General features: G+C 44.7%; 2 protein-coding genes across 5 annotated transcripts in view; both read left to right on the top strand.

The window, feature by feature from the left end:
- Positions 1-1,691, top strand: part of LOC111150965 (complement factor H-like) — a 76,538-nt gene extending 74,847 nt beyond the window's left edge. The window contains exons 16-17 of the mRNA XM_022508653.1: positions 677-862; positions 1,294-1,691. Of these exons, the coding sequence (XP_022364361.1) occupies positions 677-862; positions 1,294-1,490 (383 nt within the window). The 3' untranslated portion in view covers positions 1,491-1,691. The remainder of the gene's footprint in view (positions 1-676; positions 863-1,293) is intronic.
- A 5,583-nt stretch (positions 1,692-7,274) lies between these two features.
- LOC111151034 (eukaryotic translation initiation factor 2D) lies at positions 7,275-25,735 on the top strand. Of its 4 annotated transcripts, XM_022508747.1 has the most exons (15): positions 7,275-7,439; positions 8,338-8,528; positions 9,527-9,610; positions 10,128-10,218; positions 13,227-13,334; positions 14,874-15,133; positions 15,638-15,755; positions 17,646-17,691; positions 18,120-18,223; positions 18,349-18,498; positions 18,883-18,972; positions 19,685-19,780; positions 20,811-20,931; positions 23,856-24,030; positions 25,533-25,735. In XM_022508747.1, the coding sequence occupies exons 1-15, from the start codon at positions 7,384-7,386 to the stop codon at positions 25,601-25,603; spliced, it is 1,761 nt and encodes a 586-aa protein (XP_022364455.1). In that variant the 5' UTR covers positions 7,275-7,383; the 3' UTR covers positions 25,604-25,735. The 4 variants fall into 4 exon arrangements, with proteins under 4 accessions (XP_022364455.1, XP_022364458.1, XP_022364457.1 ...); XM_022508750.1 differs by lacking the exon at positions 18,349-18,498 and having other exon boundaries at positions 25,533-25,730; XM_022508749.1 differs by lacking the exon at positions 19,685-19,780 and having other exon boundaries at positions 25,533-25,730.
- The last annotated feature ends 1,216 nt before the right edge of the window (positions 25,736-26,951 follow it).

Below are 26,951 nucleotides of genomic sequence, written 5' to 3'. Positions count from 1 at the left end.
TTCCTTTTGTAATAGAAATGACAATCAATAAACAATGACTAGAGATCCAATAGAAACTGCAGTATGTTGTATGTAACAAGAAAGTTTCTTTGTTTCTATTACCTATCCATCTGCCCAGTATTGATTCAGTAGGAAAAACACTTTTTAACATCAGAATATGGTAAAGCAGACATATATGTTCATGCTTTATGTATGCTTTTATGTGGCATAAAAGGAAAGGTTTAGAAGTGTGATTCTCAGTTTAAGTGTTTAAAATTTCTTCAGTGGGGGTACCTGGGTGGCTCAGTTGGTTATTTTAATGTTACATATTTTTATAACATATGTAATGTGATATATCTTAAGGTTAGGACTGCATCTTAACCATTGTTTTTTGTTTAAGTGTATGCCTTCTACTCAGGTCATAATCTTGGGGTCCTGGGATGGAGCCCCACATCAGGCTCCCTGCCCAGGGAGGCTCCCTGCCTCGCCCTACTTGGCTTCTGCTCTCTCTGTCTCCCTGACTCTCACTCTCTCTCTCTCTCAATAAATAAATAAAACCTTTTTTCAAAAATAAAATAAAATTTCTTAAATGAATCATTTCTGTCAGCGGAAATCACAAGTCTTGATATTGCTTTTTTATTTCCTTTATTTTAACCTGTTTTTCTTTGGTCTTTCAATAAATCAAATATTTTTTTAGAACCTACTAGAAAATGTGCGTCTCCTCCATCTATTGACAATGGAGACATTACCTCATTCCCACTAGCGGCATATGCACCGGGATCGTCAGTAGAGTACCAATGTCAGATCCTCTATGTACTTCAGGGACCCCAGACCATAACATGCAGAAATGGAAAGTGGTCATCACCACCACCAAGATGCTTAGGTAAATATTTCACTATTCTCATGGATCCTGGGAAAATCAGTATAATAGATGCTTTGCTGTTATTAATAGACTTGTCATGAGTTAACAAACATTCGTTGAATGCTGACTACCAAATACTAATGTGTAATGAAATAAAGTTGAAAAAAAACCTGTTATTCAAGCAAAAGATCCTTTAAATAAAGAACTTGATTTCTTCATTTTAAAAATGATACTATGAATCTTTGATTACAATATTTAATTATCACAGCTTAAACATAGTACCTCATTTTACATCATTAATCATTTAAAGTGATTAAAATGGACTCGATGGTCTTTCAATGAATTGGTTTGAAAAAGGTTTTGAAAATGAAGCCCTGGACCAGTGAAGAAGATTCTACTTGAAAGTCTGAAATTCTGTTTTCAATGTTTTTGTTCCTTTTTTTTTATATTAGAGCCCTGTACAGTATCAGAAGAAATCATGAGAAGACATAATATACAATTTCGATGGTCTTATGAAACAAAAATATATTCTCGAACAGGGGATGTGATTGAATTTGACTGTCTCTATAGATATCATAAAAAGACACCAGCACATACATTCCGAGCCACGTGTCATGATGGGAAACTGTTATATCCTGAATGTGGATAAAACAATGATTAAGATGCAGTCCTAAAATTAAAATACGTACGTTTACTCAGAATTTTTCATTATCAATCCAATTCTCAGTTTATTTTTCAAGTATTGTGTAACTCATTTATATTCATAAATCAGAATTTGTATTGAATATTATATGCATGATGTGATGATAATCAGAGGGAGGAATAAATCACTTCTTAAAAGCACCTCATTAAAACCTGGCCAACCAAAATGCTTTGTGTCCTACTCATAAAATACTTACAGCAAGAAACTAGATTCAATCACTCCGGTGCCTACTTCCATCCATCTTTCCCTCTAACTTTTTCAAAGCTTCTTCCATAACTTCTGGGACTGTCTGAGACTCTCTGTTCAGAGGAAATGGGAGAAAATGCTTTTCTCCATCTTTAAGGTAATTTCACTTCAAAAATACATAAAGGCCTAACTATGTCATACCTACACTAGTAATAAGATGTAAATAGTTATTATCTACTTTTGCTTATCTACCAAATGATGAAATGCAAGATCTTCTACAAGATGGCTATCTAGCACACATAAAAATTTGAACAAATCATAAAGAGAAATTAGAATCTAATTGGGTACATAACTGGCATACTATAACATGAAAAGTGACCAAAAAATCCTATATCAAGTATAAACACACACACACACACACACACACACACAGAGTATAATTTGATCCCGCATAAATGTTTATAGAACAAAGATTGTCAGGAAGTACAATAAAATATTTATAATAATTATAGTTGAATTCAGAAATGTTAGTGGTAAGAGTTGGTGGTTAACCACGGAATGGGAGAAAATATTGGCAAGTGACAGTACAGACAAAGGACTGATGTCCAAGATCTATAAAGAATTCCTCAAACTCAACACACACAAAACAGATAATCATGTCAAAAAATGGGCAGAAGACATGAACAGACACTTCTCCAAAGAAGACATACAGATGGCTGTCAGACACATGAAAAAATGTTCATCATCACTAGCCATCAGGGAGATTCAAATCAAAACCACACTGAGATACCACCTTACACAGTTAGAATGGCCAGAATTAACAAGACAGTAAACAACATGTGTTGGATAGGATGTGGAGAAAGGGGAACCCTCTTCCACTGTTGGTGGGAACGCAAGTTGGTGCAGCCTTTTTGGAAAACAGTGTGGAGATTCCTTAAGAAATTAAAAATAGAGCTTCCCTATGACCCTGTAATTGCACTACTGGGTATTTACCCCGAAGATACTGATGTAGTGAAAAGAAAGGCCATCTGCACCTGAATGTTCATAGCAGCAATGGCCACAGTCACTAAACTATGGAAAGAGCCAAGATACCCTTCAACAGATGAATGGATAAAGAAGATATGGTCCATATATACTATGGAGTATTATGCCTCCATCAGAAAGAATGAATACCCAACTTTTGTATCAATATGGATGGGACTGGAGGAGATTATGCTAAGTGAAATAAGTCAAGCAGAGAGAGAATTATCATATGGTTTCGCTTATTTGTGGAGCATAAGTAATAACATGGAGGACATTGGGAGATGGAGAGGAGAAGGGAGTTGGGGCAACTAGAAGGGGGAGAGACTGTGGACTCTGAGAAACAAACTGAGCATTTGGGAGGGGAGTGGGGTGGGGAGTTGGGTGAGCCTGGTGGTGGATATTAAGGAAGGCACCTATTGCATGGAGCACTGGGTATGGTACATAAACAATGAATTCTGGAACACTGAAAAGAAATTTAAAATAAGTAAAAGTTAAAAAAAAAAAGAGTTGGTGTTTAAGTCCTTAATGCTCACCTGTATTTTCCATGTTTTCTATCTTTGTATCACCTTTGAACTACAATAAAGGTGGTTATTTTATTTGGGTGCCTGGCTGGCTCAACCAGTGGAGTATGCCCTCAATCTCAGGGTCGTAAGTTTGAGCCCCACATTGGCTGTAGAGGTTACTTAAATATATAAATAAATCATTTTAAAATTAAAATAAAATAAGAATATATTAAAAGTAAGATGGTATATGTGGAGAATTAGGAGGACCTCTTTGATAATGATCTTCAAATCTAATGACATCCTCATGATTTTGCTGCTCAAGGGGGTTTTGGAATCATTCAACCACAAGAGTCTGAAATATGATTTTTATGTTCATACATTTCAAACAACATAATTAGTTGAAATCAGTTGACTGGGAACATTTTTATCTTCTACAAAACCATGAAAACTTTAAGATGAAAATAAAGATATAATTAAGGTAAAAATACTTTAAGGTGATATCTTATTACTTCATTTTGCATCAAACCAAGTGGCATTCTTAGAATAAGAAACTGGCTGTCTCAGGGGAGATGGAGAGGAGAAGGGAGTTGAGGGAAATTGGAAGGGGACGTGAACCATGAGAGACTATGGACTCTGAAAAACAATCTGAGGGTTTTGAAGGGGCGGGGGTGGGAGGTTGGGGGATCCAGGTGGTGGGTATTGTAGAGGGCATGGATTGCATGGAGCACTGGGTGTGGTGCAAAAATAATGAATACTGTTACGCTGAAAAAATAAAAAATTAAAAAAAAAAAAGAAACTGGCTGTCTCCAATGGAGTCAATTTATCTAAATCTGAAACACAAGCAACAGCCAGTTTTCTCACATTGAAAGGAACATTGTTACAATTGGCAAGTTATCTTTGCTGTTAATATTGGTATATATATACTATTTCTCCAAAACTTTTCACCTAATGCTTGTGGATCTATTTATGACACTTAATCTGTAATCAATATAGCATATAATTAATCGTTTTCATTGTTGGCTACAAAACAGTGATTTTTAAAATGAATTCTATTCTTTTTCTGTACTTACTAATTGTCATTCTTGTGTGAAGATGGGTGCTAATTTATGCTCTTTAATTTCCAATATTTAGAGTAAGAACTTGATGATAGTGACCAGTGATGGCTTTAAAGATTTTTTTCTTTTTTTTTCCCAACATCTATCATCATGGAATTCTTATTTATTCAATTTGTCACAAATAATTATAGTCATTATTCTTTGAAGCTCAAATTATCCCAAATGTGGCTAGTGAGTGCCTCTTGAACCTCGTCCTGATTGCTTTGTTATACACACTAGTCTTTTCTTTTTAGCACAACACAATGCTGTAGGCTCAGTGTATACCTCCCTGACCAATATCCATAATCATACAGCTTTTCAAAAAGGTCTGATTCTTTAATTGGGAAATAGTGTTTAAAACACAAGAACTGTATTATTGGTACTACATGGCAATGTTCAATACTATTGAAATGTCTTTAAATATCTTTTTGCTTGTGAGAAATCTGAAGTAGAAATGAAATTTAAAATTCATTGGCTCCTATTGGATCTTACAATTCAGTGTTATAAATAATGCAGGGATAAGAAACTTTTAAATACATTTTCTGTCTTGTCTCTTTATTCACATATTCTTATATTTCAATATTTTTAAAAATAATAATGCAAACATTACTATTAGCAGTTAAACTACTGAATGAAGGTTAAAATGCCTTTGCATTTATTTTGTCCCAGGAGGTTTGACTCTTGAGTTTAAGTACTCTCCTCAAAAATGACTTGAAATAGGGGTGCCTGGGAGTCTCAGTGGGTTAAGCCTCTGCCTTAGGCTCAGGTCATGATCCCAGCGTCCTGGGATGGAGTCCACCATGGGCCTCTCTACTCAGCAGGGAGCCTGCTTCCCCCTCTCTTTCTGCCTGTCTCTCTGTCTACTTGTGATCTCCCTCTCTTTGTCAAATAAATACATAAAATCTTTTTTAAAAATGACTTGAAATAATCCTTACCTTTGATTGGTTCACTTACCAAATTAATAGAGTTTTACACTTATTTGCATTAGTATTTTTTTCGATTTTAGATTTCACTTCTTTCTCTTTTAAGCTCAACTTTTTAAAAAATATATTAAAAACATTTACATTTTTTAAAAGATTTTATTTATTTATTTCAGAGAGAGAGAAAGGAGGGAGGGTCAGAGAGAGAGAAAGAGAAACTCAAGTAGACTCCACGCCAAGCACCATCCTGATGTGGGACCCAATTTAACCACCCAGAGAGTATGATCTGAGCTGAAAACCAAGATTCACACGCTTAAGCAACTAAGGCACCAGGTGCCCCAAACACCTGCATGCTTCAAAAGTCAAAGTAATATGAGAAGTATGTGGAGTAGTCTTACTTTCATATCTGTCCCCTCATTTCATAAAGTTATATTTTTATTGGTTTCTGACATCTTTCCAGTGCTCATTAATCTCCTTTTTTTACGCCTTTGTGCATTGCCATTTTCGTATTTACTTATGATTTATTTATTTTTAGTATCTATTTCTAATATTCCTTTGAATAATCTTCGTCAGCTCCCTGGGCAGAGGCTGCCTCAGTAGCTGTGCTGCAATCGACCTAGTCAACAACACAGTCTGGCATCATCCCCCACCCAGTTGTTGCTGGGGTCAGGGTCTAAAGGGAGAAGGTTCTGGGGCATTGTCCTCCTCTGGGCTCTTCCAACTTTGGCCTTGTGGCTGGGATGCTTCAGAATAAAGGTCTGGTGGGTCCAAAGGGTAGGAGCAGCCCAAGTTGCAGGGGGCCCCTAGGTGGGATTCGGGGTCCCTCCAAGAATGGTGGTGGTGGGCAGATACTGTGGAAGGCCTCATCTTTGCACAGCCAATGTGGAATTTTTCTTTGTGTAACTGTGCCATCCAAAGAAATAATTAGGATTATTTTTTTCTTGGTGGATGGATACTCTGCCCTTAACTTTTCATATGCAAAATTTGATTTAGTAGGGCCAGGACCCCAGGTGTGCACAGCAGCCCCCTACCGGGAAACCATCACTCTCTCTCAACACTGTTCTAGAGTTTTTAAATATATTACTGGAAATTTGCAAAGGACTGTGTAACCTATCACATACATTACCTCAATCGTTTCTAATGGAAACCCTACGAGGTAGGTATTACCTCCACATCTTCCAGAGAATGCAAGAGTTTCAGGAAGAAAAGCCGTTGGCACATGACATCGAGAGGTAGAAGCCAAACCATAATTTGAAACTAATCTGCCTCACAGATTTTTTTTTTTTAAATAAGCAACGTTATTTCATTAGTTTTGGAAACTCCCCTCTCCAAATAACGCCTGAACTCAAAAAAGTAATAAAGCTTTGAAAAATTTATCTAAAAGTGGCCAAAAATATTTTAAAGTAGACTTGAAGATCATTTGTAGTTTTCTCCTCATAACATGCGGGTCAAACCTGGGACAAGGGTGCATTCTCTGTTATTGTTACTGTTATTCCACATAAATTAAAACAATGAGAAAATACTGAGACCTCTAGCGTGCAATAAAATATTTTATTAAATATTTATTTAATAGAATTATTTATTAAATAATAAAATAAGACTTTAATAAACAAAAGCCCTTAAGAAAATTATTCGATAGGCCTGAAAACCTGATAAAACACAAGAGTTCAATTAATTTTGTGGAGCTGAAACTGAATGGAACAGGAGCTGGCGAGGTTTGTCACCCCAACACCGACAGAGTGAAAGCTAAGTCATCATGGTCGCCACTGCCAGGTCACTAGAGCCCTGCAGACGCCTGCAATTTGCGCAGGCGCACAGCCCGGTCGAAGGACCGCGAAGGAGCGGGAATCCGCCCCGCCTTCCCCAGGCCCCGCCCACCCAGCTTCAGTTTCCCACTGAAGTTCCCACGTTGCCACTAGGGGCGGCCGCGGTCCCCGCAGCGCCTGTAGCCGCGAAGCTGAGTGGTCCGGGTTTCCAGCCGAACCTATTTTCCCGCTGGGCCGCAACATGGCTGCGCACAGGGCTGCGAGTCGGGAAGTCGCAGCGTTCTCGTTTTCCCGACAGCCCCCGAGTTCTGTGTGCTCCTTGGCTTCCCCAGGTCACTCCAGCAGACATGTTTGGCAAGGCCTTTCGGGTCAAGTCCAACACGGCCATCAAGGGGTCGGACAGGTGAGGGAGAGAAGGGGCCCGCTCCGCCCACCAGGCACCCAGACATTGCTCAGTGCAGGCTGGCTCACAGCCCTCTCTGAGCTAGGTCCGCCGCCCTGGGGTGGAGGCCAAGGGAAAGTCCAGCCAGGATGGGACCCCGGAGAGCAAGGGTGGGTTAGACACATTTTGAGCGCGAAGATGGAGCACAGGCCTAGTGTGTCTCCCAGGCTAGTAAAGGAAAACGTAATTCAGTCAGCGCTTACTGACTGCGGTGTCGATAAGGTGTGGGGGCTGCAAACACGAACAATTACAGGCCCCCGCCCTCCACAGCGCTTCGAGTCCCTTAGGAAAAATCAGATGGGACACCGAAAACTACGGCTATGGGACAAAAGGGATCTACTTCTCGCAGGAGAGACAGATGGAGGGTGAGGTGGAGAGAACCAAGGGACATGTTTTAAGAACTGTCTGTTACACAGTGTTGCTGATGCTGATAGCACGTTTTGAAGTTTGGGACCAGTGTTCCCTAGTTGTCACTCTTGGTACCTTCCTATAGCTTTTTGACCATAAGCTGACAGATTTGCAGGCAGATAAGAGAAAGGAGTCAGTCGGAGGGCTGGCATGGAGTCTGGAAGGTAAGGCTGAGTTTCTAGTCAGGCTAACTTGGTTATTCACTAGATTTCCTCCTCCTTTGTGAAATGGAAAGACTTGCCCCCAGGAATATGTGAAACTACATGAGACATTGAATGAGAAAGAGGATAGGATGTTTTGGAAGAGTAGGGCATCATATACCATATATAGGGCATCATAAACCAGTTTTCCTTGGCCCCTGTGATTTTACAGTAGGTCCTCCGGAGTCCTTTATATTTATGAAAATCCATCCAGGCAGGATTCATGCCACCTATTGGTTTGCTTTCCGCAGGAGAAAGCTTCGGGCTGATGTGGCGGCTGCTTTCCCCACTCTTGGAACAGACCAGGTCTCTGCCTTAGTACCTGGAAAAGAAGAGCTCAACATTGTGAAGTTATATGCTCACAGGGGGGATGCAGTGACTGTGTATGTGTGTGGTGGTAACCCCATCCTGTTTGAACTGGAGAAAAATCTATACCCAACAGGTATGCCAATAGGATGGAGAGGGCCATTACTGTAATCCTTGCCTAACCTCTGTTTCTCCTTCTTTCCTTCATTAACCTGCCTTACTTAAAACGTGGAGTACAGAATCTCCCAATATCATCCCCAAGGATCTTTTTGGACCCAGTATCGCTAGAATTGGGTCTTTACAGATCAAAAAACTGATACAGGAGGGAGAATAAAAGGGCTAACACAGGTAGTTGGGTAGGGATGTTCTGAGATGAAGGAGTAATAGCCCATAGTGGGTTAAGGAGGGATGGAGGAGAGGTCTTAAAAAGGGTGGAATTTCAGGACATGTAAAAGGTATTCTTAAAATTATCAGTAGCAGGATTTTATTAAGAAACTGAATAGGAAGGAAGCTGGGTTAATGGAATTACATACCCAGCTGCCCAGTGATGTCCTTCAGATATCTCACAGGGATTCTTTCTTAGGCTCTACCTGGCTCTCGGGATCCTTTGCTTTTTGTCTTTGTCACTTGGGGCTTTTCTCCCCCCAGTTTGGCTGCAGCAGTGCAGTGGGGTCTCCTTAGGTTACCTGTGCCCCCAGCCCACTTTGCATCTATGCAGACACAGGCCCTTTTCAATCTAAGGTTTTACTGCTAGTCACTGGGAACACAGGGGGAATAAAAGGAGTAAACACGGGGAAGTTCAACGTGTCCTACAGGCTGTTCACTTACTTGCTTCTGAGGTCCCAGAAGGAATCCTTGTTGGGTCTCTGTCCCCGCTTCTATCTCCTGTGCCCGAGGCTACTGCTGCATCCAGGTGGAATCACAGGGGCCTCCCAGTCTCAAGGGACATCCCATTTTTTAAGTATCTGCCTGCTTTAAGAAGGAAACCTCTTAGGGCCTCACAGCCTCCTCTCTAGCTTCAAGTTGACGTTCTTTTCTGTTTCTTAATTAAAGTGACCTTAGTGTTTGGCTTGTCCAGTTCCCTCAAAAATTGACCTTTTGGCAATAAGTCTTCCTGTGTCTCTTTTTGGGCAGTGTACACCTTGTGGTCCTATCCTGACCTCCTCCCAACGTTCACAACATGGCCTCTGGTGCTCGAAAAACTGGTGGGGGGAGCAGGTAAGAGGATTTTCCTGTATTCTGGCTGTTGGCCAAAACTTACTTAGTAAGGGCCAACTACTTGAATAAATGCACCCATTTCCTATGTTCATACAATTGAAAAATGGAATTTTTCACACATGTGTGTTTCCTCCCTCACCTGGCTGCTTCCATAAGGTCCCTGGGCCTCTACGACCCTGTTGAAAGGCTTCAGTAAGCTTCGTACTTTGTACTTACACCAGAAAATACTCTGTGAACGACCATATGCTCTGCTTTACATCAATAAGCTAAAGTTAGGAAAAGCAGAATAAGAGATCATGGAAACTAACCCTCAGCTTGGTGCTTCAGTTTGACCACTAGCCCCCCGAAGGGAAAAGATCTGACACTGAGGTTGCATTTCTTAATTTTCATTATGAATAACCTAGTTGATACTTAATAAGTGTTTGTTGGTTGAGTGAATGAATTAATGTTGAAGTCAAACTTGGAATTGCTTAGAGGCCGACTGTGGGTTGTGGTGCTTTTGTCTCATTTCCCACAGATTTGATGCTGCCCGGCCTCGTGGTGCCCCCTGCTGGTCTGCCTCAGGTACAGAAGGGTGACCTCTGTGCCATTGCCTTGGTGGGGAACAGGTACTGTGCCAGTCCCCTGTGCCTTTGGGGGAAAACCTTAGGTAAAACTGGGGAGAGGGAATGGGAAAGGATAACTTCCAAAGCTTATGGATAAAGGATTAAAAGAAGAAAACAGATTCTTCTTCCAGAAGCAGAGAGTGGGCCATGGGAGAATGGCGGTGGGTGAGCCTGTGTGGGCGTTTGCGTATCTCGGCCAAGTGTGTTTGCTGCTGCTACTGATATTGCTTGCTCTTCCTTCCTTCTCTCCTTTTCTTTTTTCTCTTCTTTTCTCTTCTTTCTTTCTTTTTTAATAATTTTATGTTTATAGGAGAGTTGCAAAGATAGTATAGAGTTCTTAACCAGTTTCCTGTAATGATAATGTTTTATATAAACATAGCACGGTTATCCAAACTGTGGTCCAGACTGTGGAATTAACATTGGTACAGTCGTATTAGTAGAATTGTATACTTTATTCATATCACCCCAGCTCTTCACAAAAATGTCTTTTTTTCTACTCAAGCATCCGATCTAGGACAGTACATTGCATTTAGTTGTTGTGTCTTCTTAGTCTCTTGTCTCTGCCTTTTTTTGGTCTTCCCTTGTTTTTCATGGACTTAACACTTTTTTCTCCATCATCCACATCATCATCCTTTTTTTTTAAGTTTTTTTTTTTAATTTGAGAGAGACAGAGCACAATCAGGGTGAGGGGCATAGGGAGAAGCAGACTCCGTGCTGAGCAGGGAGCCCAATGTGGGGCTCAATCCCGGGAATCTGGGATCATGACTTGAGCTGAAGGCAGACGCTTAACCGACCGAACACCTGGGCACCCCCATCATCCTTCTTTTAAAATTATTTTAAGGGTTATTTAAATGTGGTTTACATACTTTAAAATTCACCTATTTCACTTTTATAGTTCAGTGATTTATAGTGTATTTACAGAACTGTTTGGCCATCAATGCACATCTTCTTTTTAAAAATTAATTAGGGGGGCGCCTGGGTGGTTCAGTGGGTTAAAGCCTCTGCCTTTGGCTCAAGTCATGATCCCAGGGTCCTGGGGTCGAGCCCCGCATCAGGCTCTTAGCTTAGCAGGGAGCCTGCTTTCTCCTCTCTTTGCCTGCCTCTCTGCCTACTTGTGATCTTTGTCTGTCAAATAAATAAATAAAAACCTATAAAAAAATTAATTAGGAAGTAATAGTATAAACAGTTCTGAAAAATCAAAGCCCCCTCACCCCACAGCCCTTTGCTGCTAGAAGTAACCATTATCATCTTGCCAGCCTTCTTAAATGCATGTATACGTGTGTGTATGAAAATGTATGTTTGGGTGTGTATGTTTAAAAATGCAAATTAACAGAATTATACTTTATCAATAATTGTTTTTTCACTTAAGATCAAGAGGACATTTTCCACATCAGCAAGACTCAGTTATGCTGAGTCTTCTTACCTGCTACGTGGTGATGAAAGAGGTCCTCTCTTAATGGACCTTGTGGTTGCCTCTAGTTTGTTTTCGTCACGAACAGTCTCTTACTGATGCCTCTAGGGACACTTGGGCCAGTATTTTTCCAGAGTGGATACTAAGAAGCAGAACTGTCAGGCTGAAGACCGGGTGTATCTTTCTGCAGCCCCAAAGGAAAGCCATATCCACTTTCACTCCCTCCTCCAGGGTATATGGAGCCTGTTTCCCTACACTCTGCCAACACTGGATACAATGGGTGGTTTTTGTTTGTGTCATCCTGACTGAGAAATTATATCTTATTATTTTGCTCATTGCTGCTTTGGGAGAGAGAGAGAGAGAGAGACTGTAGGTATGGGAGGGGTCAGTGTTCAAAGATCTTAACATTGCTACTCACATTCTCCTGTTTTCCTTGAGCCTTTTGCAACTAAGCACCTAGAAATGTTTCCTTCCTTGTTAAACTGTGGCACAACTTGCAGTTGAAAAGGTTGGTGGCGTCACTGTGTTTTCCTGGTATTCTATCCAGAAGAGGAGAAAACTACAGGAATGTATATTTGGCCTGCTTGGTTTGGCTCTTAGACTGTATCAAGGAATGAAGCTTGAGAGTGGTTTGTGGCCCAAAATAAGGGTACAAGGCGGTTTTTTAATAATCCGAACCATGTTCGAGATTGGTTTCTGAGCCACTGACCCTTCCAGAGGTGGAAGGAAAAGACCCTCTTTTAGGAACTGAGAAAGAGACCAGATTGAAAGTTTCCATGGCGGGAGTTGACCTCTGGGCGCAGTTAGTAGAGACACCAGGTTAGCAGACATCTTTCTCAAGTTTAGGCATTGGGAACTCTGCCCTTGAGCCTTCTCCCTTGTGCCCAGGTCACCCTGCCAGGCTTGTACGTCCCCTCGCTATTACCCAGGTGGTCACCCATCCTTATGGGCAGTGTGTGGGCAATGCTTGAGTAACACTGGGCGGGAGGAGGTTTCTCATTTGGGCTTTAGAAGGTTTCGTAGTTACTGTAAATGGATTGTTTTCCATCTTCTGGACACACCCAGTTCTTCGACTGATCATCACACAGAGTGAGGCCTATAACACTGAGAGTTACAAAGAGCCAACTCAGAAGGAACATCTCGAGTCAGTGCCACTGTTTATCTCTTCCCTCTTCCCCTGTAGTATCCCTCAGCCTCATTTGTGGCATACGAATGGCCTACCTTTTGAACCTCTGTATAGGATGGCTAGGTCTTTAAGGTAGGAGAGGTCATTTATAATTTTGAAATTCAGTAAAGGGAACTTTAAATATCCTTGCAAGACCTGCCTGGGTTTGATTCATAATAGGAATAAAAGCAGTGATAACGTCAGCACAGAGGTTATTTATACCGAAGGGGAATGTTTGGTCAAGGGATTTTTGAAAGTCATATTATAGGTAATCTGAAGAAAACTGAGGTGGGACTGAATTTCGTTTTGTGCTACAGGCAGTTGCTTCAGATTTACAAACATGGTCCTTTTCACAGGTGAATGGAAAGGTGCCCTTGATGTGTGTCCTCCTAGAAGGCTTTCCCCAACCCATGTCTCTGGCTTCCTTCTCCTCAGAGCCCCTGTCGCCGTCGGAGTCGCTGCCATGTCCACAGCTGAGATGCTGACCTCGGGCCTGAAGGGAAGGGGCTTCTCCGTGCTGCACACCTGCCAGGACCACTTGTGGTGGGTCCTCTGTCTCTCCTGTTTTACAGAGAGCTGGGTGGGTGGAGAGGGCATGGGCCTGGATTCACAAGTGAGAGTTTCGGTCCCTGACATGTCCATAGGCAAGTTGCTGATTCCAGACATTCATTTCTTCACTAATTGTGGAGGAAAAGATAGATGGATGGATTGGTTGGTCGAATATTTTTTTTCTTGTTTGGGAAAGAAATTACGGAGAACTTTGATTCTTTTCTAGGTGAACTGTAGAATTCTAGGCCTAGAAGAAGACCTGGGGGACTTCTTCTCTGCCTCTCTGCACTGTGATCGTCTTTATTTTTATGGTCCAGGCAATGCCACCTTATATGCCACCTACATTTAGACATCTTCTTGCCCTGTGGTGAGAGCTTGGGAATTCTTATTTCTGAACCCAGATCAAAGCAGAGGAGATCCTCAGACGCCATCAGATCTCCTCCCCATTACAGAAGCCACGTCTTCTCACTGTGACAGTTGCTTTCTAAAACCATATACTAGTTTATTCTCTGGTTATTTTCTTGTCGTTCTACCAAAACTGTAAATAGGGTTTCCTTGAAAGTGGTACAGCTGGTCTTTTGGCCAAGTGTCGTGGCCTGTCGGTATAGACTCACTCTAAAATTTCTAGCCCAGCCTTGGAGTTTTTTAATGAGGATTGGCCAAACCCCGCTTTGCTGGAGGCCCAGCCGTAGCCTGTGTCTCAGCAGACACTTGAGGGCTGCTTACCGATGTTCTCCAGGCTCCTCGCTTCCTGTCAGTCTGAACAATGGCTGGCAAGGTCCTGTTGCCTAAATTGTTCCACCAGTGGCTGCTTCCGTTCCCCCTGTCCCCAGCTTTTAAAAATATTTGTGTACTTATCAGAATAGCTTAAACACATAGTCTGGCCTCATTGCTGCAACCGTTAGTGAAGACTTGGTTTGATTTCTGGCACGTCACACCACATGCCCTGTATGCAGCGTCACTTTCTTGTCTCCTGTCTTCCTAACACTTAGTGGCATGAAAGCATGTCATCACTGGGCTGCAGGTTCGCTTGCCTCCTGCTAGAACATAGAATCAGCGAGCTTGCGGTCCAGAACCGCCCAGGTGCTTGTACTTGTCACATACTCTGAGCCTCGGACTTGGGTCTCACCAGACTGGTACAACGGATGCACTTGCCACCCGACTTTTGTTATTTAATTCAAAATGGTTTTATTTTTATTTCATGTGAAGGGAATCCTTCTGGGGCCTTCTTTAACTGCTTTTTCTTTCATCTTTTTTGGTCCCCAGATGTGGATGAGTGATATTACTCCTTTAAGATAGGGCAGGGAGGAGGCAAGAATTACTCTCCCCATTTCAGAGATGAGGATGCTGAGGCTTGGGATTTTTCTGGGCCCCCAATTGGAAATGGGGTTTAGGTGAGAGCCCAAGCTCTCTGCCCTCTCCTGGACAGCCCTGCCTGTGGCGCTCGCTCTTTCCAGACTCCCAGCTGACCTCGACCGGGATTGGAGAATGTTGTGGCTGCTGCTTGGCACTTCTGACGTGCAGTTTTTCCAGGCGATCTGGAGACAAGTCTTCTCCACCTTCTTTGGCTCCACCGGCCCTGGATGCCCCAGATGTCGATGAAGAGAAGGGGTCTGTCCAGGCAGACCCCGCCCTGCAGGGAGACATGAGGCGCCTGACCCTGGAGGGAGAGGACGAGGAGAATGGGGAGGTTCGGCAGCAGATGTGTGGGGAGAAGTCCGTATCAGAAGCCACAGAAGACGCCAGTGTCAGGGGCCTGAACCCAGACCCCACAGACAGCAAGACCCTTCAAGGTATAGGTCTGGGAGTAGAAAGAACCATCTCCTCGCAATGGAGGAAACGTGCTCTACTCTGCTTCTGACCAGAGTGGTGCCGAAGCTCTAGGAGAATGGGAAAGTCCGTATTTTTGGTGAGGGTGGTGCGACCAGTAGCCCTTTGCCATCTCACCAGGGGTCGTTGCCATACACGTCCTATTTCCCTGGATGCCGGGCTGCCCTGGAGTTTGGAGTGCTTCCAGCTTCAGAGGCCTCTGTGGTTTCTTCCGGCTCTGACTTCTCTGTCCCAGCAGCATGTGCTCCTGGCTGGGTGGGCCTTGGTGGGCCAGACCCCTTCTCTGGAGTCAGCCCTCTTTAAAGGCTCAGTGCTCAAGAGAGTCTGGGAGCTTTGGGACCCGGGAATGGGTTCCTTCTAGAGCGAAGGGGGTGACGCAGGGGTGGAGCTGGGTGGGGAGTTAACTTGTACTGCGCCAGCCATTCTGTATCTTTCAGAAAAATGTGGTTCTTGTGTTTCCTTTGCAGAGCAAATGGATGAACTGTTACAGCGATGCTTCCTACATGCCTTAAAGTGCCAAGTCAAAAAAGCTGACCTTCCTCTACTCACCAGCACATTCCTTGGCAGCCACATGTTCTCCTGCTGGTACGGGAGGCAGGTGTGGGCCACAGGGCTTTCTCTGGTACCTTGGTGGTGTGTCAGGACAGGTGTGTGATGGGGGAATTAGCTGAGGGACATACTATGGAAAAGTGGAGTGGAGGGTTGATCTGGCAACCAAATCAGGTCCTGAGTTTCAAAAACGTAAATTTTAGCCAGTGAAGTGAAGGGTTATTGAAAAAATGAAGGTTAAAATTCCCAAGATTCTCTGAGCACTGCCTCTGCTGAGGTGATTCTGGGCTGGCTTGTGAATTAGGCAGCACGTCCCGTCCAGGAAGCATCCTTGACAAAGCCTCTTTGTCAAGAGGCTTCTTCTGGAATGTTCAACCCCTTCACATTTTCCCTGCAAAGTAGGTAGGCCACATTAAGTGGTATCAGGAGGAACAGTCCGTGTGAACCCCATACCCCAAACACAGGCCACCAGAAGAGACAGTATTACATGTATGTAGAACCGGGGCTTTGGAAGCAGTCCTCTGGATGCAGTTCCCTAGGGTTTTGGAGCAAGGTGAATTTGAACTTGTTACTGGGCTTCTCTGAACCCAAATTTCCAGCACTTGTAGGATTGTTGTCAAGATTCACTAGCCTCACATTTAATGAGCACGCAGGAAATACCCTGTCAGAAGCTTTGCTTCTTGACTTATACAACGCAACTCAACTTTTGTCTTTTTGAGAATTTAGTTCCATTTTTTTAAAAGTGGTTTTGATGTAATTCTCTTCCTGTTTACATGTGGACTCCTTTAAGGCATCCTATATAAGTGTGGGGTCTGGAGCATGAGGCGGGATACTTGATAATTTGTCTTGACCCTGCTGGGATATAAGTAACTAGGAAAGATCCTAGAATTTTCTCTAGGCTAGAGGTTCTTAACCTGTAGCAGGTTCTAGAAGGACTTTCTATGGATCCCAAGGCTATTGCTTGTCACATTTTGAGAAAAGACATAAGTTCTGAGTAGAGGGACTGATTACGGCTTTCATAGGAACCTCCCCCAAAAAACTAACAGCTGAAAAGAAAGAAAATAAAAAATAAACTAACGATGGTAGGATAGGGGTCCGCAAACTCTTCCTCTTAAGAGCCAGACAGGGGGCACCTGGATGGCTCAGTGGATTAAGCCTCTGCCTTCGGCTCAGGTCATGATCTCAGGGTCCTGGGATCGAGTCCCGCGTCGGGCTCTCTGCTCAACGGGGAGGCTGCTTCCCCCTCTCTCTCTATGTCTGCCTCTCTGCCTACTTGTGATCTCTGTCTGTCAAATAAATGAATAAAATTAAAAAAAAAAAAAAAAAAAAAAAGAGCCAGACAGTGAGTCTCTGTTGCAGCGCCTCAGCTCTGCTGTGTCAGCAGACAGTACGTGAACAGCTGTGACCAGATATGGCCTAAGGGATATGGTTTGCCAGTCCTGCCCTTGGCCCAGCGGCCTCAGCGAGCTTGGGGTTGGAAAGATTCGCCTTGAGGTAGAACTTCAGAGGCCACAGAAGGTGGTCCAGCTTGAGAAGACTCTAGAGCTATATCCAGTACAGTAGCCACTAGCCACATGTGGCTATTTAAATTTAAACTAATTAAAATGAAATAGAATTTAGTTCCTCAGTCACATTAGTTGTGTGTCCGGTGCTTAGTAGCCGCATGTGAATAGTGGCTACCATATTGGAGAACAGATAGAGAACAGTCCATATTTACAGAAAGGGCTGTTGTACAGCGGTGCTCCAGAGTATCCTAAGGTTGGTATCCCTCTCTGATGCCACCGCTGGGCAGAGGGTTCTGGAATATCAGCTTCTTTCTGAACATGGAAGAGGAAGGCTGAGGAAAAAATGCCCTCCTCTCAGCGGCAGACAGGTCCCACCACTACTGCTTTGTTAGCTTAACTTGCTTTTTCCGTCTGCCACCAGCCCTGAAGGACGACAGCTGGACATAAAGAAATCAAGCTACAAAAAGGTAAGAGGTACCTTCCCTGCACTCCCACACAGAGAGTTGTGTACGGTTTCCTGTGCCGTGAGCTGGATGCACACTGGGGAAGCCCCATCTGTAGGGCTCAGCATAGAATTAAGCTTTTTGGTTCTAGGTATGGGGGGAGGGGGGTAGAAAACTCCCGGGTCAAGGCAGCTGGGCGAGCACCCACTCCCCTCTCTCCCTTCCACCCGTTCATATCTGACTGGAGTTCTGAAAGCCTTCACCAGTCAGCCTATAGCAGCTTCTCACTCCCTGAGCCTCAGGGTGGGGGCCTCCTCGTTCCCGGTTTGATGGGAGCAGGGATTGTCAAGCGTCCGTCCCCAGGAGCAGCCTCGCTCAGTGTGTGGCACATCGAGAGCTCAGGACGGGCGTGGAATCCATGGAGTCCCTAGCCCTGGCCCTCTCTCCCTTAGCTCTCTAAGTTCCTGCAGCACATGCAGCAGGAACAGATGATACAGGTGGAGGAGCTGAGGAGAGGGGTGGAGAGCATTGTGGCTGTGGACTGGAGGCACCCGAGGTGAGTGAGTGCCAGGGGCCTGCTCGCCGTAGCTCAGCTGGCGCCAGGGCACCTGGGCCCCGGGCCGGGAACTGCCCAGATGGTAGTATAAAATGTGTTTTTTCTTTCCTTCTGCTGGGTTTTAGGATCACATCTTTCGTCATACCCGAGCCCTCCCCGACCTCCCAGACTATCCAGGAGGGTAGCAGGGAACAGCCCTATCACCCTCCAGATATAAAACCCCTCTACTGTGTCCCAGCCAGCATGACCCTGCTCTTCCAGGAGTCTGGCCACAAGTGAGTTTTTGGAGAGCAGCCCTCCTCTGCCTGCTTGGTGTTCTGGCCTGTTTCCTCTCGAGCTGAGTAGCCTTCCTCTGTGACGGGCAGAACCTGCTGCGCCCCAGTTCCCCCCTTCTCCCACATCCAGCTTCAAGCCTCTTTCCCCTGGGAAGTCTCTGACTAAATGAATCAGAGTAGGCGTCTCCCTTTCTCTCTGTAATTATTCTTCACGAGGTCCTGCTCACCTCGGTCAGGAAAGGGAAGAATCGAGCTCAAAAAGCCAAGGAAAGCAGCCTGCCGAGCAGAGAGTGAGTCTTGGTGTCTGTAGTTTGTCCCCTGGCACAGCACGAACTAACCGCCTCTTCCCAACCTCACCCCCCACCCGCATCACTTCTGATCTAGGAAGGGGAGCGTTCTCGAGGGTAGGGAGGTCCGGACGATCATCGTCAACTATGCCAAGAAGAACGACCTGGTCGATGCGAACAACAAAAAGTGAGTGGCCGGGGAGCTCTGCTGAAGATGCCTGACAGTGCAGACTTGGGACACACTGTGGAGCATGTCTGGGCTAGAGGGGAACAGAGCAGCTCACAGCCTTTTAGAAAGAATCAAGACCAGTGGTTTCAAACTGTGGGCCGTGGACACCTAGACTCGTCCAGGATGCTCGGCTCCACATGGGGGGTCAGCACCGGCCATAGCCTGAGTACGTGGTAGCTCGTAGATATCCAGGACTGGTTTTCAAGTCCACATGCCCTTGTGTGGAAGTAAATGCAGCTTCGAAAAATTTTACTGATGTCATTGCAGCTTTTTGATATCCTCTGTTTTCTTAGGAAGGTAGTACAAAAGGTAATCTACTAAATGAAGAGCATTCCATTACCATTTTTCTTTTTTACTTTCAAAAGATATCCCCATGAACAAAAAATTGGGAACTAACAGTGTAGTCGTGGTTAATTAGCAGAACTGGGCCAAGAATCCTGATCTTCGGATTTATCCCAATCTCCCCTCTGCCACCGGCTCCTCCCTTGTCCTGGGAAACATGCTGTACCTCCCATCCACGGGGCACGCTACTTGCTGCCCTCTGCTCCCTGAATTGGTTCTCATGGTCCTGAATGACTACAAAGGACATATAAGAGATGACTCCTGAGCTGGCCCTTGGGTCAGAAGGGGTGGGGCTGACATTTCTCTATTGCCTCTTCTTTCCCTTTAGCCTCGTGAAATTAGATCCCATTCTATGTGACTGCATCTTAGAGAAGAACGAACAGCACACAGTCGTGAAGCTTCCATGGGACAGTCTCCTGACTAGGTAGTGGGGATTGGCAGTCAGTCCCCTCTCCAACGTTTCTATCTCCTCCCCTTAATGTCTGTCCTGTGGACTTTAGAATCATCACTGTCTCAGGCTTTGACTTTCTCTCCACAATTCAACTGATAGTAGTCTACATAAATACAGGCTCAGTAATTTTGATGTGAACGAGTCTTGGAATGATTTGAGCCAACACAGTATAGGAGAACTTAAAAGGGAGAAAGAAAAAGAACAATTAATTAAAAATAAGAACTTCAAAAAGATTTAGAAGTAAAAAAGAGGCTGGGAGGAATTGTCTTAAAATCATCAAAGGGAAGATTCTATGCTCTTTCTTTTCCACAGAACAAAACTGAAAATAATTTATATCAGGAGTTTGCAAACTACTCCGGCCTGCTGCCTGTTGACGTCAATAAGGCACACCCACTTGATCATTGTCTGTGGGTAGCTTTCGGGCTATAGTGGCAGAGTTGGGTGGTTGCACAGACCCAGTGACCCTTAAAGCCTAGAATATTGCTGTCTGGCCCTTTATAGAACATTTGTTCAATCCCAGTATATATGGGACCAAGAGAAAATCTGGTTAGATGAAAGGTAGACATTCTTTGTGGCTAGGCTTTCTCTAGAAGATGGACTGGAACATGTCACAGATGTGAAGCAGCACTTTACCAGGCTGGGGACGTGTACATGAGCGGCTTGAGACAGGAAGTAAATTCCACAAGGCAGCCTGGGCAGATTGTCAGAAGACCAGGCCACTGGACGGTTTCCAGGGACTCCATTCACTGGGGAATCCCTTCCCTGAATCCATGGGCCTTGACTTTGGCCATACTTCGGGGATCTTTAAAAACCATATATGCCTAATTGGAGTTTCTGATTTCATTGGCCTTGGGGGCAGCCCCTAGATGACGTCAGTGATTCTCTGTGTAGCCTGGAGCAAACCAGTGCCTGCGACACTGGCTCCCCCCGAGCTGCCCGATAGGAATGAGGAGATGATTTCTGTTCGTTTTATCAATGTGTAGCTCACAAACTCCTATTGCAGGTGTTTGGAAAGATTACAGCCTGCCTATGAAGTGACCTTTCCAGGACAAGAGCCCATTGTGAAGAAAGGCAAAATCTGCCCAATTGACATCACCCTAGCACAGAGAGCGTCTAACAAAAAGGTAATTTTAAAAAGACACAGTGTTGGGAGGCACCTGGGTGGTTCAATTGCTTAAGCGTCCGCCTTCTGCCCAGGTCATGGTTCTGGGGTCCTAGGATTGAGCCCCACGCTGGGCTGGGTTCTCTGTTCAGCAGGGAATCTGCTTCTCCCTCTCCTTAAGCCCCTCCCCCTGCTCGTGCACACTTGCTCGCTCGCTCGCTCTCTTTCTCTCCCTCCCTCTTGCACACGCACTCGCACATAAATAAAATCTTAAAAACAAACAAACAAAAAAAACACAGTGCTGAAAGATGGTGACTATTTAATGTCCCTGCTAATTTTTGGTCTTTCTAATGTGATTGGAGGTATATGTATATATGTGTTTATTTATTTTTAAATATTTTATTTATTAGAGAGTAAACAAGAAGGAGTACACAAGCAGGGGAGCTAGAGAGGGAGAGGGAGAAGTTGACTTTCTGCTAAACATGAAGCCCCACACAGGGCTTGATCCCAGTACCCGAGGATCATGACCTGAGCCGAAGGCAGACAGTTAACCAACTGAGCCACCCAGGTGCCCTATGATTGGAGGTTTTTAGAATTTGGCCTCAAATACCACAAAGATTATTTATGAAAGAGCCATGTTTGTGTGAGTGGGCTGGTATAAAACAGGCAAAGCTGACCCTCTTACCCCCTACCCTCTAGGATTTTGTGCTAGGATACTTGCTAGAGCCTAGTTCCAAAGGTAAACAAGATTTTGTTTTTATTTTTTTCTTAGACCTGTTAAGGGCTTTCAGCTCTTACTCATTCTGTTACCTCTCGGGCCTTCTTGTTCAGGGAAAAACAGCTTAGAAAGAATTGCTGAATGAAGTGAGTAGTGTAGCCTGGTGACACAGAGTCCTAGGGAGTGAATTCTAGCTAGCCTCAAGTTCGTGAAAAGCTGTCCTTGGGAGGAGTGCACTTGATGCCAAGATACCTTGAGAAGACAAAAATAGGATTATTGGATGGAAATCCCAAGAAGACAGACTTAGGTTCCAGATAAAGAACTTTCTAGTGTATGGGTTATGTGAGCGGGCTTTGACATTAGAGATATGCGTTCAAATATGACCTTTGCCTTGCTGCTTGTCCTTGAGAAAATCAGTGTTTTTTTGCCTGAGTTTTCTTATGTGAAAAAAGAGAATAATATACCTACCATATAAGGCACCATGAGGGCTAAATGAAGGAAATGTATGGGTGAAGCATTTAGACTAGTACTTGGCATTTAAGCAGTCAGTAAATGAGAATCAGTAATGATAACCTCAGTAATAACCAGCAATAGCCACTATTTCTCGGGCGTGTAATTATGTGCCAGACGCCGTACTAAGCAATTTCTGTATGTACAGGTTTCCCCCGCTAGCTAAAAGTGGAGCATTCCTCCAAAACCTTCCGTAAGCTGAGATGGGGTAAAGCAAAGAAGCAATTACATAGTGAATTTGTATGGAAAAAATTTTGAGCATTCCCAGACCCCCAAAAGAACTCTTTTTTAGGCTTTTTTGATACCTCAGGCCACATCTTGCTAATGGATACACAGAATAAATGGAGATAAGGCACAAATATTCACGGACCCAGTTCAGAGCTCCGGCAGCTGGACGCTGAGGTGCTGAGCATAGTTCCAGGGGCAGGAGCAAGACGATTCCCCCCACTCGGTGCTGTTTTTGGTGTACACACTGCCTCTCTGAGGGCTCCCTGCAAAACCAGTGCTGAGCGCTACATTCACTTTTCACCTTTTGTGTAAAAGTGAAAACCTCTGGATTTCTTTCAGTTAGCAAAAAAAAAAAAAAGCACTGATGTAGGTCTTTCCATAAGAGCAAAGCAGCATGCCATGAATTTTGGAAAAGCAGGGGACATTTGTATCAGCTTATTGAAACACTATTAATATTAATGGTAACAATTAGAATTGTCCAAAATTAAAACTGATGCTTTCCAAAAAAGGGAGTTACTGTCTAGAGGTCTCCAGGCAACGCTTGGGTGACCCCTTGTTGGGGGAAGATGTTGTCAAGGGTGTGTGCATCAGGTGGGGGCTGGAAGAGGTGTAACCTCTAATGCCTTCTCAATTCCAAGGTTCTCAGGGGCTGGAGTCCCCGTACAAGCCTGGGTTATTTGGAACCGAGGACTTTATTGAAAGCAGCCCTTACCAACCCACTCGAGGGTAACACGCTCTACCATCTCTAGTCATGAATGCAGGAGAACTCGTTTCAAAAACAGGGAAATTGTGATTTTGTTTTTAAAGTGCCAGTTGCTTTTTTTTTTTTACTCTCAAAATCACGTATATGTCATTTGTGCATTTGATAAATAAAAGAAAAATATATGTTCTTGATGAGATGCTTGATATTAAGGAAATATTGTCCATTTATTTTTAGGTATGGTGATGGTTTTGTCTTTGTGTTTAAAAGAACTCTTACCTTTTAGAGATACGTACTAAAGCATTTGTAGGTAAAATGATCTAATGTATAGGAAGATTTGCTTTAAAAGATAAAATGATCTAATGTATAGGAAGATTTGCTTTAAAACAATATGGAAAGGGATATAGGAAGATTTGCTTTAAAACAATATGGAAAGGGATATAGGTGAATTGAGGTTGGTCGTGAGTCGATAGTTGTTGAAACTGGTGATGGGAACATAGGTGCACAGTATTCAATTCTACTTTTATTTATGTTTTTAATTCTTTATAATAAAAAGCCTTTGTAAAAAGTATATGTTACATGTGGGCTAGAGAGTATTCCACTAAGGATATAACACATTTACTAGATGGGACAGAAAGAATCAGTAAGTATAAACACAAGCGACGTGGATGGGAAGGGACCATGGTTTTAGGGATGGTGAGCATGGCGGGTGAAGAGGCCGCAGAGGCTCCAGGTGCTGTGGACGGGAGGGTGTCTGGCTCCCCCTGCCACCAGTCTTCTGTCCTCGCAGGTGACAGTGGTCCGGAACTTGGAGGCCTATGGTCTGGACCCGTGCTCGGTGGCTGCCGTCCTCCAGCAGCGGTGCCAGGCTAGCACGACGGTCTCTCCCGCCCCCGGGGCCAAGGACAGCCTGCAGGTCCAGGTCCAGGGAAACCAGATCCATCACCTCAGCCGGCTGTTGCTTGGTGAGCATCCCCTCTGAAGACGCAGGAGCGGGGGTCTAACTTGGCCAGAATCTTCCCACCGATTCAAGCCCCTCTAGTCACCACAGCCGTGTGCGTGTGCGTGTGCATGTGTGTGTGTGTGTGGCGCCACACAGTGTGTAGTGGCCAGCAAGGGACAGAGCTGGTACTTGAGCCAGATGCTGTGGCCCCCAGATTCAGGGCTCTCTCCATTGGACTACTGGAGTACTTTTCTTCCTGGTTTTCCCTTTTATAAGACATCTGTGGACCACCCCGGCCGTGCTGGGTCCTTTGCTGGGCTTCTCGCAGGCCCCATCTCTCCTCATCTAATGACCAGCAGAAGTGTTTGTGTTCGGCAGCTGGGGAAGCTGAGGCTCAGCGAGGCTCAGTCCCTCGCCCTCGGATAGTCAGCTGCTCGGTGCTGCAGCTGGGCCCCCGACTTGGCTTTATCAGACCCCGGAGCCTAAGTTCTTTCTCCCAACTCCGGGTCACTTTGATTTGAAAGCTGCCTGAGTCAGCTTTCCATCACGCTCCTCAGAACATTTCTTGTGCCGCGTCAGTGCCTTCGGAATAAGCCCCTTCGCTCAATAACTAAGACCCTCCCCATCCAACTCCCACTCCCCTCGGGCTCTCACCGCCCCCCAACCCCAGGCCTCAGCCGCACTGCTGTCCTCGCTGCTCCCCACACGTACTTGGTGCTCTCATCCCTGTTCCCTCACCCAGTGCGCCCTTCCACAGCCCACGTCTGCCCAACTGGAGGGCCTTATCGGCCCAGCTCAGGGGTCATGGGAAGCCTGTCTCAGAGCATGTCCCTTTTTTTTCTGTCCTTAAATTAGCATTTCAGAAACGGCCAATGTGGCACTTTCTTTTTATATTAATTTTTCTGGTTAGTGTCTGCCACTTAGCCAGTTTTTTCTAATGTCTGAACCCCCAGCTAGACTGAGAAACTTAATTCAGAGACCTTGCCTTCTTCATCCATTTTTCACGCTCAGGGCCTGGCACATAGTAAATGCTCGATAAGCAAATATATTTTAGGGCCTCAGTAGTAAACTTTGGGAGTTGACCCCTTTAAGTGAAGAACCCAGTAGGAGGTGCTGAGAAGGAATATAGAGGAAAATAGACAGGCACATAACTGAACACAGATGCACATGTTCTCTCTCCTGAGAAAATTCTGAATACCTCAAATATACCTAGAAAGTGGTTCTCAGTGTAAAAATCGCTAAAATATACACATTAGTCATGAGATGTAAGGATAAATGGCCCATCCACTACACAGAGCAGCTGGGTTCAAGCTGTGTGTGGAAGAGCAGGTCACGTGGTGCAGGTTGACTGGGGAGAAGTTGACTCCAGGGATAAGCACACAGTGGGGCGGGGGTGGGGGGGAGGTAGTGGTGTGGGTCGGGGCTCCCTGGGGTTGGGGCCAAGGAGGGACGTTGTAACACAAAGCACAGGCAGTGGCAGAGATGGCATGCCCCACTAAGGAGTTTCTGCTCTTTGGATTGTAGAAGACTATCAGCTTCCTCGAAAATACATCCAAGGCCTAGAAAAGGCTCCCAAACCCAGCAAGAAGAAGTAACAGACTCCGGTTTCATGTGGTCGATCCAGTGGAGATCCGAGCTCTGGGCTGGTCATTTATATGAGCATTTTCAGCTTTTGCAAATGAAAAAATATAATTCTTTACCAAAATAAATTTTTATTCTAATCTAAATCTGATTTTCCTCTCATTTCCTCCACTTAGCTAGAATATTGTACTAAATTTCCAAGTCATACGTCAGTTTATGTGGACAGGAAAGGTGGCAGTGGAGTACCTTTTCTATTCATGTGATTTCAGTGGTTTTAGTCCCTTTCCTGCTATCAGCACTGGCTGGCTCATCCAAAGCTCAGGCAGGTAGGGCCTCCTCTTTTTAAAGCCCCTCTAGCAAGTGGTCCACAGCCTCTGGCCCATCTGTTCCCACCACCTAATTAACCTCCTAGCCCCAGAAGAGTCCCCTCACATCTCGAAAGGGTTAGTCACACAGAAGCGGCCCTCAGCCACTCTCTGCCATCATGCCAGGCCAAAGAAGAGAGGCTTGGCTCTAAATGGCAGCACCATCCCGGCTGGACAGAAATCAGAAGTCCTGAAAGCATCTGGATCACCTGCAAAAGCAATATCGCCCCAGCACCGGCACGTTGCCGCCAGCTGTGGTAAGTCATGGTGTGGCTTCCAGACGTGGCTTTGTCACAGGAAAGTCTTATCCAGCAGATGCTGCTGGGTGTGGAGGCCGAGAAAAATAAAGGCCATCCCACCTCAGGTTTAGCCTTAGCATAAGTACAGCCATCTCAGACCCCTGTGCCCAAGGGCTGAACTTTCCCCTACTTTACTTTAGTTCTAAAGACCCCCCTACCCTGCTTTAGTAACAGGAACCCATAAATACCCGTGCCTTAACTAAGCTCGGGGTTCAAGTCCCTACTCCGCTGTCGGGTATACTTGGACCCAAGTTTAAGCTTGTCGAATAAACCCTCGTGTGATTGCATGGGTGTCGGCCCCTTGGTGGTCTCTCGGACGCGAAAACTCAGGTACAACACTGGGGGCTCACGGAAGAGATCTTCAGTTGGTCGTCTGAGAGTCGGTGAACTCCCTGAAATGGTACGCAGAATTTTGTGCGCTCATTTTCCTCGGTTTCCCATGTCTTTGTCACATGCCCAGCGGAGTCTCTGGCTGCCAGAAAGGTTCAGAACCACTGCTTTGGTCCCTGGTTAGTTCCTGGGAGTCACTTCTGTGACCACAAAGTGTTCCTTGTACAAAAGGAAGGGGTGAGAGCTGACCTGAATTCCAGAGGTCTTTGGTTTTACACTCAAAAAACAAAGTTTACTTTTTTTTTCCTTTCTTATCCCCCCCCCTTTTTTTTTTTTTAAATCAGGGTAAGAAAGACTTGAAAATATCC

Source organism: Enhydra lutris, unplaced genomic scaffold (assembly GCF_002288905.1).
Source record: "Enhydra lutris kenyoni isolate GAN:26980312 unplaced genomic scaffold, ASM228890v2 scaffoldscaffold25, whole genome shotgun sequence".
In the NCBI taxonomy this organism is placed as follows: domain Eukaryota; kingdom Metazoa; phylum Chordata; class Mammalia; order Carnivora; family Mustelidae; genus Enhydra; species Enhydra lutris.
This window is presented reverse-complemented; position numbering and strand designations above follow the sequence as displayed.

Excerpts from the sequence above, each read along its gene's own strand:
- LOC111151034 (XM_022508747.1), top strand. The coding sequence starts at position 7,384 with ATGTTTGGCAAGGCCTTTCGGGTCAAGTCCAACACGGCCATCAAGGGG. Across the intron at positions 8,529-9,526 it reads GAAAAATCTATACCCAACAG|TGTACACCTTGTGGTCCTAT; the intron begins GTATGCCAATAG and ends CTTTTTGGGCAG. Across the intron at positions 15,756-17,645 it reads AGCCACATGTTCTCCTGCTG|CCCTGAAGGACGACAGCTGG; the intron begins GTACGGGAGGCA and ends GTCTGCCACCAG.